Source organism: Vollenhovia emeryi, unplaced genomic scaffold, assembly GCF_000949405.1.
Source record: "Vollenhovia emeryi isolate VEMERY1.0 unplaced genomic scaffold, V.emery_V1.0 DF939137.1, whole genome shotgun sequence".
In the NCBI taxonomy this organism is placed as follows: Eukaryota; Metazoa; Arthropoda; class Insecta; order Hymenoptera; family Formicidae; genus Vollenhovia; species Vollenhovia emeryi.
The window spans coordinates 1525492-1540394 of record NW_011967229.1 but is presented as its reverse complement, the minus strand read 5'-3'; the positions used below and the strand labels follow the sequence as shown (position 1 = coordinate 1540394).

The following is a 14903-nucleotide window of genomic DNA, read 5'->3' as shown; positions in this document are numbered from 1 at the left end:
CGAGAGCTGATGCCGCCCGCGTTCACGCGGGCCCATTAGCACCGCATTAATTCCTGTTAACGTGACACGTTTTGGAAATTCAAGGAACGTTGCCTGAATTCGCTAATTGGACGTTGCGATCCGATCGGCGTACGAAATAACGCGCGGATTGTCCTCGAGTGTATATGCATTAGGGTACTATTACAATTTGCCGTACGACAAATTTGTAAAGCACATTGATTGACCACAAGCTAGAAAATTTCTAGATACCGGAGAACTTTTCTATCCCGCAGCCAATCGACACGCTTGAACAGTTTGTCGAAATTTTTTTCAAAGCTGAGATAGAAACAGTAATAAATCTGTCAATGTTATCCGCTGTAAAAAGTGCAGCACTTATTACTTATGTATCTGCTGAATATACGTGAGAGACAATAAAAACACGTCTCTTTTTCTGTTTCAGAAAGCTCTCGGCCACGACGCAGGGCGAAGAGATGGCCCTGCGGGGCCCACCTGACGTGCCCAACGTGTGATTCCAGGGGCTCGGACTAATCGCGCACATGGCCACCGGTACGGACGAAACGTTTATACCGATGTCCACGTGGAGCTCGGGGATTATCGCGAAAACGCCGCAGGATCGTTCCCCGAAGGACCCCAACGTCCTTACGATGATGCCGTGCAATTAGCAGAGAGGCCTGCGCCCGAAGAAACGAGGAGAGATCCGTCTTTTCGCAGCATTCTCGAAGTCGTGCGCGTGTACATCCTGTAGCGCGCCAGGCGCAGAACTAGACTGCTCGAATTTCCAAGAGATCTTTCCTCCGCCTAAATTCAGAGAAATAAATTTTTTTGTCGGACGACGCTACGCTTGACATAAAAAAAAACGCGCGAAGAATAGAAATTCAGCCGAGATCCTGTATTTCTTATTCCTCGTACGTTTTCTGCTAAGCGTATCTGATTGATTGCCATTTCACGTTGACAGCAATATGCAACCCTAAACACACTACATTCGCTAGGATTTGTTTTGAGAAATGACATTCAAAAATGTAGCTGCGCTTAGAGCAACATACGTTGTCAAAATAAGGCCCAGTGTCTCATGAGAGCGTATTAAGTATAAATGGACTGTATTGGTTCGACGCCATGTAACTCGCGAGCCTATTACATCTTACACGTATGCATATTTACGTTACTCTGTATTATAATGTAAGGAAATAATATATTCTATACTTCGTCCAAGATTGTAGATAAGAGTTAATAATAAATCAACCGTTTTCGTACCAGTGTTAAAACTTTATTTTCAACCAGTTTTTCTTTCAATTCAGATTTTAAAATACTTCCTCGTCAATATTAAACCGTTATTCAGGAATCTTTAAGGATTCAAAAGACTAAACAAGCTACTCTATCAAATTAGCTCTCATGTCTCTCGTGCATTTTCTATTTGATACTTATTTCTTTATTTCCTATATATCATAATAATCCAATAGAGTTTTATATAAGAATCAAAAATTAAATTATACACATAGTAAAACTTTAGATACTTAAATGTCTTTAAGAGACTTCATTCCATGTTATTTATAGAAAAAATTGTCTTACAAAACCTATTTACATACAGGGGGTGGACAAAATAATGTGAACACTTGACTAACACACAATATTTGTTAATTGATAAGGTGTAGAGTCACCGTTTGCTTACAGCTGTCTTAAAAGCTGTCTAAAAATTCGTCGTGGAATAGATTTTGCACCCACTTCTTCTCTTCGCAGATATTATTTTGTGTAGGCTGTCATCACCGTGGATACTGTCATTCGTGAAACGTTAAACGGTTCAGCCGTTTTCGTCACAGGTGCTCCTGCTAACCGAGGACCCACGATTTGGCCTCTTTCTGACAGGTCGCCCATTTCACCATCCGATTGTTAACACCGTCGTAGAACAAAACGAGTAGTTTTGCCAGAACTTATACATGAACTCGTAGACAAAACGATAAGTAAGTAATTCATTTATTTATCAAAGTACATTTCCAAAAACGTGAAGTTGTGTGGATACATCGATAATTTATGGATGCGAATACGGATTTAACCTAATGTATAAAATCTTAAGGTATAGTTAAAATAACCATATGTCATTTGCCGCAATAACTTATTCGAGTGAGGCATCAATTGTCTGACTTACTTTGTACGCCCTCAACACTAGCACAATATTAGGTACCAGTATAAGGACATTTACGACGTGACTACGTCCACGCTGGAAAGCCTTCCGCACTACAGAATGACGGCTGTGCAGTTTCTCAGCAAGCTCCTGTCGTGCGAGGATTTCATCAATCGCTTAACTGTGCGCACCAAAAATGAAACATACAACATAAATAAATCCTGCGATCAACTGGTGATCGAGATAATCCCGTTGATTCAAATAATCTTGAACGCCGCCGATCATCTTCAGAATAAGCCGAGTGCCGAATATTGGAAGGTGCTATTTCATTATATGTACGATATGTTGGAGTTGGTGTACAATCTCCCAGTGAGAAATGATTCGTCGAATCGACATCATTTCGACGTCGATCGATGAATCATTTCTCTTCAGTCTTAAGTTCAACAATTCTATAGCGTTTTTCTTCACTGGTCATTCGTACTTTAATAGATTCGTAATGCTCTCCAGCAATAGAATATCGCGATTTTTTCCGTGGTATAAAATGTGTGAGGAGTTATTCCGCGAGACCGATTAGAGGAGTAAACCCCTATATCAGAAAGTACCACTCCATAACATCACGCTTATATGCATTATCGTGGGAAGAAAAAATGTGTTGTGTGCGGTGTAAACAGGAATTGGTGCACGTGAAAAGGGCGATACATTGTAGACAGTGTATAGAGGAATTTTTAGAGAGCGAAGAGAATTTTATAATACGAAACAACGTAAGCATGAATTACGAGACGGAAACAATAAAACGTTATTAACTAAAATATTCCTCGATACACTGTCTACAGAATATGGTTGTAAAATATTTTATAACTAGCCCAGTGAGAAATGATTCGTCGATCGAAATGATGTCGAATCGACGTCAATTCGACGGTGTCGATGTCGATCGACGAATCATTTCTCACTGGGCTGCTACCAAATATCCTATTGCTGGAGAGTATTACGAATCTATTGAAGTATGAATGACCTGTGAAGAAGAAAGCTATAGAATTGTTGAACTTAAGACTGCTGCAGAAGAAATTTGGTAACGATATTCATGGAGATCTACTAAGTGTGATCGTACCTATGATGAAAGTCTTCAAAAACCAACCTGAAGACAAGACTCAAGAGATCGTACAGCAGACAGCGTTGTCATATATGAAGCTGCTGGTACAATCACTGGCCGTTGATAACTTTCATGTTTTTATAGAGGTAGACATGTTTAAATATTAATTGTGTATTAATGATTATCTGCAGAGTCGGAATGATGGAATTATTGATAGTGAAAGATGTTCCAGTATTGGCCAGTGCAGCGTTGTGCGTAGCAGAACTACTTAGTTCTTCTTAGTAAAATTTGTTCCGGTGTTGTTGACGTTACTCAGAACTTAGTTTACGAATTTACCCATACAGCACAAATTGTTACAGAAAGGTTTCAGAAAGATTTCAAAATTATTTCAATATTTCACATTTCATTGTAACGTACGTGTAAATCAGCATAAAACTTTTGAATTAAAACTTTTGAATCTAAAATAAATCAGAAGAAAAATTATCGGACTCTTACAGTAATGGGCATACCAATGATATTGATTAATAATCAAGTTTCTCTGTGGGAGACAACGCGATCGTCTATCGTATTACAACCCGAGCGAAGCAGGTACCATGGTAGCAGGGATAACTGTTGCCAGGGTGGTGTTTCGAACAGAGAACACCTTCCTCCTCCACTTAAAATATCGTGGGGGGATTCAACTATAAATATAAGGAGAATCTTCGGGACAGCAGCAGTTAGTTGCCTTTAGCTTTTGAGTTTTGAGCTTTAAGCTTTTAACTGTAGAGTCAGACAGTTTTAGATAAACAGACCTAAGACTTAGTTGTTTTAACTGTTGATTCGAATTTATTCCGATTCAAGGAATTGTTCACTTTAAAATAAAGTAAGCTTTAGTATTAATTAACAACAATTCATTTCAAAATCCTCCATTTCATCTGATCGCTGCCTAATTGTGTGGCGAATAGATTTCCTAAGTCAATTTGATCGCTGCCAATAGAGTGGCGGACAAAGCATCAATCTCCTACCTTTATCCTTGTGACAAGAAAGAAAGGCGGAAAACGCGTACAACTCAAGAGAATTAAATACCAAATTAAGGAACCAGGACCAGGACCAGGTGGGAAGCGAGATCACGGCGTATCACGAGCAGCGATAGGCCAAAAGTATGGCACCCCCCTCTCCGGGGTCCACGCTGCCGGGATAGAAAAGCGGAGCATATACTTTGCGACGCGCTCTCCTGTTTGAACCGTCGACCGCCGCACGCGCAAAATAGAGATAGTTTCATTTAAAGAAATACAGTGTACGTTATTCCACCCCGCCTAAAAGGAAAGATACATCATATATTTTTCGTTTATATGAAATAAACTAACACATATGTCATTAATTAACCTGGTTGATTAATTTAAAACCCCTCATCTCATTCCCTATCCTTTCAAAGATTGCAAAAGGTCCGGCCCTGGGTAAAAGGGATTTAATTCCTTGACCCGAAATAGGACCTACGAGCGCACTGGTTTCGACGAGCCGTCATAGCGGACTTTAGCACGCTGACCCACTTCAAACTTAGCAATAAGTGCATTCGACTCGCACCACGCGTTCCTTATCGTACGGTGGCAAGACAAAGTGATATCCGTTCAGCGCCCTCCCGTACCTCTATCTCTTCCCTCACCCTCTTGTCGATCTTGATAAAGGGATCCGAGGTTCGGACGCCCCGCGTAAAACACTTACAATGCTGATGACTGTTACAAACGGGTCAGAGTTTCTATCAAATTCACAATCGGTACGAATTTATTTAGTAAGTGCACAGTATGCGTTCCTATTGAACTGCATAAATCTGCTACGCACCATGCTCACACTCTGATGATTATCAGATTCCTACTCTGCAGAGGTAATCATTAAAGCACAATACCTTCAATACTGGGATTCGGCTTATTTTGATGATGATCAGCGGCGTTCAAGATGATTTGAATCAACGGGATTATCTCGATCACCAGTCACAGGACTTATCCATATTATCTGTCTCGTCCTGGTTCAGCACGGCCATGCAACTGATGAAATCTTCAGACGACAGGAGCCTACTGAGAAACTGCACAGCCGTCATTCTGTAGCGCCAAAGGCTTTTCGGCGTGGACACATTGGTCACATCGTAAATTGTCGCAATAAGCTCATGTAAAGAATTTTTTATAAGAATGAAAGACAAAATGATACCCATACTAAAAATGTAGACACTTAAATTTCTCTACGATTCTCCATCACACGGTATTTATGGAAAAAAATTTTATTATAATAGAAAACCTAGCAATTTACATCTACATACATATATATACATATATACATATACATACTTATTATACGTTATATAAATAAATAACTTACATATAAATCCAGCATACATAAGTTATATGTAAACAATTTATATATATAACACAAATCTAATTTATATTAATATATTTATATGCATAAATATTGTCTATGTATACATATATGCATATATACGCATTTATATATTCAGTCTAATTTATACTTAAAAAAATTTAAAAATATTTCTGTAATTGCTCGCCTAAAATTTCTTCTAAAGTGCAAACAGCATTCTGCGCACACTTCTCTGTAGCTTCGTCTTCATCTTCCAACATCTCCGATAAAAATGGCAGAGTTTCCGGCAACAATGGCATAAAATCTTCACCGAGTTTCCTTGCGATTTCCACCTAAATCATAAGGAAAAATAATTGTTGAAAAATAAACAAAAATTATTTAAAAGTACTCGAAATACACACAACAACAGTTTGGCAGTTTAATTTTTTCGTACAGTATACGATCAAGTGTAACTGTACAAGCCACACAAATAATTTTTACTATAAAACACACTAATCTTTTATTATATTTTACTTAATGTGTTACGCGCAAGAAATAAAAACTATAACAATAGTTTATTGTATATGTCTTGCCATATGCAAATAATAAAAATAAAAATTTCACTGTACAACAACTCTATACCTTACGTCTAAATTAAACTGGATTAATCATCATATTCGATGTTACCAATGCTTTCAAAGCGGTGCTCCTGACGTAAGGCTTTGCGTGCCTCGTCTTCAGCAACGTCTGGTAGACTAGTTGTTTGTGCAGTGAATCGTCCGAAATGGCGCTGGCAAAAGCTGCTATGCAAGGTACAATGAGGCGGTTAGCTCGACTCTCGTATTCCTCTCTCGTGCCCATTGTATTTTCCACCTGATCCACTATCGGTTGCATGAGAATCTCGAATCGGTCCTGACTGACGAAGTTATGTACATCGTAACCGAATACTCGGTGAAGCGTCAGCAGAATCGCCTCTATCAACTCAATTCTGCTCGATTCATCGGGAAGTGTTAATGCCTGCGGGGTATCCGTTACGAATGTGTTGTTACTGCTCAGCAATGATGCTGCATGCTTCAAAAAGAGCTCAGCGAACAAAACGAACAAGGACTTCAGGCACTCTGCTATATTTGCCGATAATCTAAAAAGAAAAAGTAATTTAAAGTTACACTCTTGCAAAAACTGGTGAACACTTTATATATATATATAAAATAAATACATAATTTTTCAGATTTATGTCGTGTTAAGGAATAATCATATGTATTTTTAAAGCTCTTGAAGAGTTATTTGTAACTAAAGTACAAAATTCAATTGACATTTATGTCAACTAGATAATACCAAGAATCACTTAATTTCACTAGTATTAATGCAATACTAGAATTGGAATTTTATTATTATTGTCACTTTTATTAATATAATATGTAATATAATTAATTCATTTTAACATACAATTATCACATAATAATTGGCAAGAACTGTTTTGATATACAGGCAACTGTAAGTTAATGGACAACATAATGAACTAATTAATGGATTATTTGATTTGATAATGTTCATACCTGTAGAACGTTATATTTCGCTGCTTGTGCTGCGTATCAATCGCTGCCCATTCATAGAGCATGTCATAAAACGGTCTAAATGTTACCTCGCTCAACTTCAAGAGCAATGCCACCAATGCCTTACTGGCGCTTTCCTCAACCGCAACGATGTGACATTTTAAGGAAACTTGCGAGTTGTACTCATCCATCTCCATATCATTCTCCGTTCTTTCGCGAAATTCGAGAACCTTGAGGAAGAAACCGGTGAGGTTGTCGATCTCTTCCTTCAGTTCCTTTGGTTGCATATCGTCAAAAGACTCGGTTAGCACATTCATCAATGACGGTATGCATTCGTAAGTCTTCTTGTTTAATAGCGTTTCGTAAGTTTCGCTAACAGAAGGCAGCAACACTCGCAGAGGTAAACAAGACGCTAAGTCGTGCGTCGTTGCTTTGAGTCGTGAAAGAACGATACTGGCCTATGAAGACATAAACGAAGAGCGATTAAAATTTAAGAGAAAACAACAAAATTTCTGCAGTAAATTCTAAAGTAATATTAGAACTTTTTAACTGGGATAAATACCTTGGGATGCTCCATATTAGTATATCGTGAGCTCAGCATCGTCAGTTCAAACAATAGTTGGTCCAAGTAGGGCGATAGAAAATTTCCCAGGGACTCCACTATCTTTTGCAAAGCACTTACGATGCTGATGATTGTTACGTCCGGCGAATTCTGATGGCAATGAGTTTTTAGTAAATTCAAAATCGTAGGTACGAATTTATTTAGTAAGTGCAGCGCATGCGTTCCCATTGAACTGCATAATTCCGCTACGCCCAAGGCTGCACTGGCCAATACTGGGCCATCTTTCAGCAGCAATAATTTTGTCATCAGATCCAAACTCTGCGGATAATCATTAATACATATAATAGTAAATAATAATAATGATACTTAATAATATTAATGTTTATTTCTCTAAAGAAAAAATTATTAAACACGTTACCAAAATGTTAAAAATATTAATATTAAATAAAAATTTGAGTAAATATACTTACTGGTAGAAAAACATCAGGGTGATCAACGGCCAGTAATTTCGCTAGCAGCTTCATAGATATTAAAGCTGTCTGTTGTACAATCTCTTGATCTTGGTTTTTAGTTTCTTCTTTGAAGAATTTTGCCAAAGGTTCGATCAAACTCAGAAGATCTCCGTGCATTTCCTTACCAAATTTCTTCTGGAGCAATCTTGTGTTTAACAATTCAATAGCTTTTTTCTTCACTGGCCATTCATGTTTTAGTAGATTCTTAATACTCTCCAGAAATAGAATATTTGGCAACAGATTGTAAACCAACTCCAACATGTCGTACACATGATGCAGTAGCACCTTCCAATATTTGGCACTCGGCTTATTCTGATGCTGATCGGCGGCATTCAAGATGATCTGAATCAACAGGATTATCTCGATCGCCAGTTGATCGCAGAAATTGTTCATATTGTCTGTCTCGTCCTGGTTTAGCATGGCCATGCGATTGATGAAATTCTCAGACGAAAGGAGCTGGCACAGAAACTGCACAGCCGTCATCTTGTAGTGTCTAAGGCTTTTCGGCGTCGACCTGGTTACATCGTAAATATCTTTGTACTGAAATTTCATCGCCTCTCTTCTGCCCTGCTCTTCCTCGAGATCGATCGGCAAGATTCTAATAAACTTGACCACCTTGGTGCAAATCTAAAACAAAAATGGAGAATGTTTCTTGTTACACCTTTTTTCAATGACCAAATAGGATAATGTTTTTATAATAAAAATTTAAGCTTGTTTTATGTAATGTAAGGAGAGTAACGGACCGATACAAGCAACAAGAAAATATTGTTAATTCGCAATTTATCTTCAAATAGTGATCAAGTAATCGTTTCAAGCCTATTTAGCTATTTTACCGAACCGTTTTACTGGGTCACTGCACGAAAATAAATTACAAAATACCGCATCTATTTGTCGCTGGCGGAGTTGGCCCACAAGTCTGTTTATATTTAATTTTTTTTTAAAGTTACATCATTAAAATATTATGTTATTAAAATTTTATCGAAAATTGCCATGCTCCTCAATTTCAGGTCACAATGATTTTCAAGAACTCACCTCGAGCAACCGAAGCGGCGGGAATTTCTGAGATATTTGAAGAGCAAAGTCCAACCATTGCGTAGATTGTTCGTTCTTCTGACTCGCGAGTCTCATTACGTGGGTGTTGAAAGTCAGTAAATAAAACAAATGCAAATGGTTATCAAGAAGCTGCAACAATTTGACAAAGAGCGGCATGCGCCTGTGTTCAGGTATATGAGGCAACGAGCCGATAAAGGTCCTCAGTAACTCGCAGGCTTGTGACGTATTGTCGGTCGTGTTTATGATCGGCACTATTGTCTCCAGAGTCTTAGAGATAATTTGAATGGAGTATGCATCATCCTGACGCACTATCGTGCTGCCCATAAACGTGAAGATGGGCATGAGATGGATGAGAGCGCGATGCACGTCCATCTTCTTCAAGAATTCCACCAGCACCAGCAAAGCGTGATAATGGGTCTGCGGATTGCGTGACAGCCTGATGCATTTGACAATGAGGCTGATTCGCGAACTGGCATCACGCATTGGCAGCTCTTTCAGCATCATGCGATACATTGTCGAGAGAAGCAACTGATTTGTGTAATCAACCGGGCTCTGTTCCTCCAGGCTCAAACAAACGTTCAACAGGTTAAATAGAATATCATAGAGCTGTTCTTCACGTTTGATTTTTTCCGCCCGCTCTACGAACTCCAGCAGGCAGAGCCCGCGCTTCCACGTCCGACTGTGGACCATCGCCGGGTGTGCCAATTGGATATGACTTTGTCGCTTCTTCCGTTTTTTCATGCTCGACGATGCCTCCAGGTTTGTTGACTCCTCCTGAATCTGGCCACTCATCTTCATCGCCTCCAGCTCTGGGATCAGGACTGACGCATCAATGCCGCGTATACAATAGTGTTCGAGGACACTGCTTGCAACGGAGACCAGTTTGCTGACCTCGCAATCGATCATCACATCCAGTATCATGGAAAGAATGCGCACCTGGAAATCGTCAGTTAGCATGTCAAAGATACAACTGAACCGTTTTAGTACGATAGCGCACGGCGGCTTGAGTTTGTTCTGCAGGCTGCTGTCCAAGACCGCACAGGGTTCGTAAACCAAGATACTCTTCTGGAAAAGCAACCATACTGTTTCGTCCTTCAAAGCATCTAGCGTGTCTCCGGCAAGACGGTCTAGTATATTTCGTAAAGCGCTACCGGCCGATCGATTTTCTGGATTCTCCGCAAGTTTTTGTAAAAGCTGAAGACCCATCGGAGCCAGTTGCTGAAGGATTTCGGTGCTGTTAACGGCCATCAGGATGTCAAGCAGCTGTGCTCGTCGATCCAAAGGAATTTTTGCTGATTCGTCGTCCTGTATCGCCACTTTAAATAAGAGCTTCCGAATATGTTTCAGCTGTTTATGTTCTTTCATCTCATGAGACAACGAATTTGGAGATAAGAAGATGTAGCAACCATATGTAAGACGCTGAGGGTCATTGCAGATCCACGAAGACTCTGTTTTCGTCAGTTTCTGTAAAAACACGAAGGACGGTTCCGCGTCGAGGGTAAAGGTTCGTGTTAGTTTGTTCAAAACTTGCAGCGTCACTTTTCTGCATGCGTCGTTTTGTCTCGACAACGAAAGCAGCAAATTGATTACAAAATCCTGATCATGGAATGCCCATTGGACGGATTTACACTGATCCAGCAGCAGTAGAGAAATCTGCAAACAGTGATAGGACGTTTGCGCTGTGACGGGTGGTGCATAGAACTGCGCGAGAAAGCAGATGGTATCTTTCGCCGTGGCAAAATGTAGCTGGAAGAAGATTTCTAAACATCTGGAGTAGTGCTTATGCCAGCGTCGATTATTTAAGCCTTCGAAAATCATCTCTAGGAGTCGTAAGATTAGATTGCTTCGCTCCGTATTATCGTCAAAGTCGAGTTTTGGCTCAGACTTGATGTTCAACCGCCTGTGTACCATTTCGAGAACGTAAGTGCCCACTTGAAGCGGCAGAATTCCCTCAGATGTGAGTTTCAGTGCCATTTGAATATTGTCACCGGTGATGTTGTTGCAGTTGCGCAATAGCTTAACGCGTGGATATGTCTTGATCATCTTCGTGGCCATCTCAATGACTTCCCGCGCAGTTCTGGCCGGCAACATGCCCACGGGTACCCTACAAACCGATCCTAGTAGAATCATGTTGAAGAAAAGAGACGCCGCGTCACCGTGCAGCATTTGTTGTTGCATAGAACTTAGTATGCTTTCGGTGGGTGGTAGCAGCGCACAGTTTAAGATGTTGTGAAAAGCAGCAGAGGACACTGCTTCGGCGTTCACCTTGTTATTGTTACACCTTCTTACACTACTGATATCATTTACCACCTGCTGCATATACTTATTGTTCATGGCAAAGTTCGAATTTAGAACTTCCATAGCAATGTCTACATCGTCGTCCGTAGCAGGAAATAAGTACGGTAAAGCCGCGATGAAGACGCAGGTATCGTCACTTTCTTCGCAAAGTTCTAAGAGCATCTTCAAGGCTAACTTAGCTAACACTTTTCGCGATGCCGTGTGACACGTTAACAACAAGAACAATAATTTATTCTTCACAGTGTGTCTAGATAATAAGCTGAGCAACCTCTTGGTGGGGAAAGATAATAGAGCCTTCACAACGTTCACGTCGTTGTCGTCGAACTTTGCTGTAAGAATGTCCGTCATCATACCGCGAAAGCTCTCAGGCACGTCCATGTTGTTCTTGGCGAGGATTTGGAGAGCGGCCACTCGGTACGCGGTGTTGGCGTGCGTTAGTTTGTTCAGTATCTCCACGAATTCCTGCGTGTCCTTGGTACCAAAGGGCCACGATGTAAGGAAGTGTAACATCTGTTTGGTGTTTTCGTCATTCTCGCTCCGCGTCATCAATTTTCTTAGAAACAAGTCGAAATTCTCTGGATAGCTGCGCTCAAAGTTCTGATAGAACTTGGCTAAAAAATCTTTTGCAACTTCCGAAGTGTCGTTCTTGAAGTATTCGTGTGTTAGTACACCACGTAAAATTGCGTTTACCGCATTATCGTCGAGTTTATTGTGTTCCAATATGTTGCCAATCATGTTCTGCACTTTGCTGGTGCCTTCAGGATCCTCGACGACAAGTTGACAAGCTGCTTGAAGGAGAGGCACAATAAATCGCGACGCGTTGATGTTTGCTGAATTAATCTTGGCAGCTGTCTCAACAAACCACGGTAGTTTGGACAATTGAAGGACCAAACTTTGCGGTACAATAGTTAATTGATTAACTGAAGGTTGATAGAGTTGAAGTAAAAGTATGGTAGCGTCCTTCTTCAAGTGCGTCCTCTTGAACATTATTAGCAGTAACTTCTCCATGGTGTCGTCGTTCAATTTCACCTGTAGATTCATCAAGATATTAAGAACCGAAATTATATAATTTATACAATTTTTAATTATTTTTTAAATATTACATTTGTATTTATCTTATTTATATATTGTAATATTTATACAAATGATTTAAAATATAGAATATAAAGAATGGTAGAATAGAGAAAACATACTTTTATAATTATTGTGAAGTCAATATTGTTTACTTAAGAACATAAATAGTTTGAAAGAAAGTAAATATCAAAGCACAGGAAACTTGCCTTCGTTACTAGTTGCGCAATGATAATATAGCTGCTGGCAGCGAAATCGGGGATGGAACTTTTCAATCCACAAAGAATAGTCGGTAACAAATAGCTGATCTGAACCTCAGTGACGGACGTCAGTTCAATGGTACGTAATACTGTGGTAGTGTAAAATGCGTACAAAGTAGTCAGGCAAGATGCCTCACTCGAATAGGTTTGCGCGGCAAATGTTACATGACCGCACAGCGTTTTCAGAAGTCCTTTATCCGAGATCAAATGCTTGACGAAAATTCCGGAAGGCAGCATCATACCGCACTTTTGCACAGGTGCCAACCAATGCCATTTATCGCTCTCGTCTGACAAGTCTATCAGTTGCAGGGCTCTTAAAGGACAAAATTGTCAATTTTTAAGGAATCACAATGAAGGCAGATACATGTTAATGAACACTTGTATAAAAAAGTATTGTGGAAAAGTAAAAAACACTTTTATCAAGCCACGATTAAAATATTTTCAATTCCCAATCTAATATCTAATAAAACTTTTAATATAATTTTATTTTAATGTAATTCTGCGCCTTTTGCCATAGCGCATTAAGAATGAAATTAAGATATGAGGCTTTGTGCAAAATTGACTGGTTTGCATGAAACTAAGTTTACCACCTAATACAATATACATGGATGTTTAAATTATCAGCTTCAACTTCAAAAAATATAAAGTTTCAACAATACATACCTAATAAACATGCGTGTCTCATGGTACGGCAGAATTAAAAGAATAAACTGATCTCGATTGTACTGATGAATGTGGTATCTGAATATAAGCCACTCCAGGGCTTTGTGGCAGGCATTCTGTACAAAGTACGGAGTCGCGAATACCAAAAATTTCGCAATCTCCGCATCCAGTTGCTTATTTATCTTAGTATCCTGGACAGCTCTTTCGAAGTCTACAGAGCTCTCGGCAAATAATGTGGACTGAAATTCGTCGAACACCTTCGAGAGCTTCCGTAATTCTTCCAGACCATTCTGACCTGAGAACAGATAAGAAGTAATGAAGAAAAAATACCAAAGCGTTGTGAAGGATCCTAAAAAGAAAATATGTAGAAAAGATGAAATAGAAACTAACCTATACTGAGCACGGTGTGCCTGTCCAAATTCGCAGCCTCCTTCGGGTCGAACAACAAGCTAGGGCGCTTCTTATCTTGCAGCAGCAAGTTCGTCTGCGGGGTTCTCAATTTTTTCAGTTGTGCCGCTAACGACGTCATTGTTGTTAATCTACAAACAAACAGCAATATCAGGGATAACCACAAAAGGAAAGTAGAAATTGTACTCGTTTTACGACTTTTTACAAGAAATTAGGAACTTACGGAATTATTCTATTCTCACAAAAAAATTTATATTAACTTAATGTAATTGGTAGACTTTTGTGTATAAAGGATATATCACATTTGTTAATAAACACGTGCGAAAACAGCTCGCGGCCGAATACGCACGACACACCACGTGCAACAACGCGGGAAGAGGGAACCGGCCTGAAAGCAAATGGCGGCAGGAAACGATGTTACTAGCGGCCCTAGCGGCGGTACCTCTGTCTTCCGCGCATGCGTATTATCAGAGAGAAACAACTTTATATTCAAACGTATAGTTAACGTATATATAAGGTCTCCTGACAGATTGCTTGAAAAGGGCCAAAAACCATGGTCGGAACGTAGCGTTTTTTTAAATAAAGAAAATAAATTTTTGCCAGTTTTGGTAAAAAAAATTAAGTATCTACACTTAATTTGTCAATTATTACTGGCGACCTAGAAGATTTCATATTCGATTTTTATTTTTATTGCAAAAAGTAACCGCAAAGTAACGATTCGTTACTTTTCAGAATCGGTAACTTGTAACTGTGATAGTTACGTTTTTAGCGAAAAAAACTGTAACTGTAACTAGATACTTTTATAATGTAACTTTCTCAGCCCTGTATAAAATATTATACTTAGTCGCTTATACTTGGCGCGAGACACTACCGTGTCTCGTGATAATAAAACACTTATACCTCATGGTTGCTCCGCCGTTGCCCGATGCCTTCCAGGGGCTTGATTCTTGAATTTATTCGAAGGAGAAACGTATGCGAAAATTCTGCTCTTA

At 39.5% G+C, this 14903-nt stretch overlaps 2 protein-coding genes across 2 annotated transcripts in view; one reads left to right on the top strand and one right to left on the bottom strand.

Moving 5' to 3' along the window:
- LOC105567469 overlaps positions 1 to 1250 on the top strand; it is a 46129-nt gene extending 44879 nt beyond the window's left edge. Inside the window, exon 10 of the mRNA XM_012022365.1 lies at positions 440 to 1250. Coding sequence (XP_011877755.1) covers positions 440 to 509 — 70 coding nt within the window. The 3' untranslated portion in view covers positions 510 to 1250. The remainder of the gene's footprint in view (positions 1 to 439) is intronic.
- Positions 1251 to 5661: 4411 nt separating this feature from the next.
- LOC105567470 (HEAT repeat-containing protein 1) lies at positions 5662 to 14486 on the bottom strand. The gene is made up of 10 exons (XM_012022366.1): positions 14135 to 14486; positions 13894 to 14042; positions 13504 to 13798; positions 12790 to 13153; positions 9191 to 12538; positions 8117 to 8785; positions 7647 to 7964; positions 7088 to 7542; positions 6219 to 6669; positions 5662 to 5884 (listed from the first exon to the last, which is right to left on the bottom strand). Exons 2-10 carry the CDS (start codon positions 14030 to 14032, stop codon positions 5714 to 5716), a joined length of 6210 nt encoding a protein of 2069 aa, XP_011877756.1. The 5' UTR covers positions 14033 to 14042; positions 14135 to 14486; the 3' UTR covers positions 5662 to 5713.
- Positions 14487 to 14903: the final 417 nt, after the last annotated feature.

Coding starts and splice junctions, on each gene's coding strand:
- LOC105567470 (XM_012022366.1), bottom strand. CDS start 14,032: ATGACGTCGTTAGCGGCACAACTGAAAAAATTGAGAACCCCGCAGACG. Junction 13,799..13,893: donor GCACACCGTGCTCAGTATAG/GTTAGTTTCTAT, acceptor ATCTGTTCTCAG/GTCAGAATGGTCTGGAAGAA. Junction 6,670..7,087: donor CGAAATATAACGTTCTACAG/GTATGAACATTA, acceptor TTTTCTTTTTAG/ATTATCGGCAAATATAGCAG.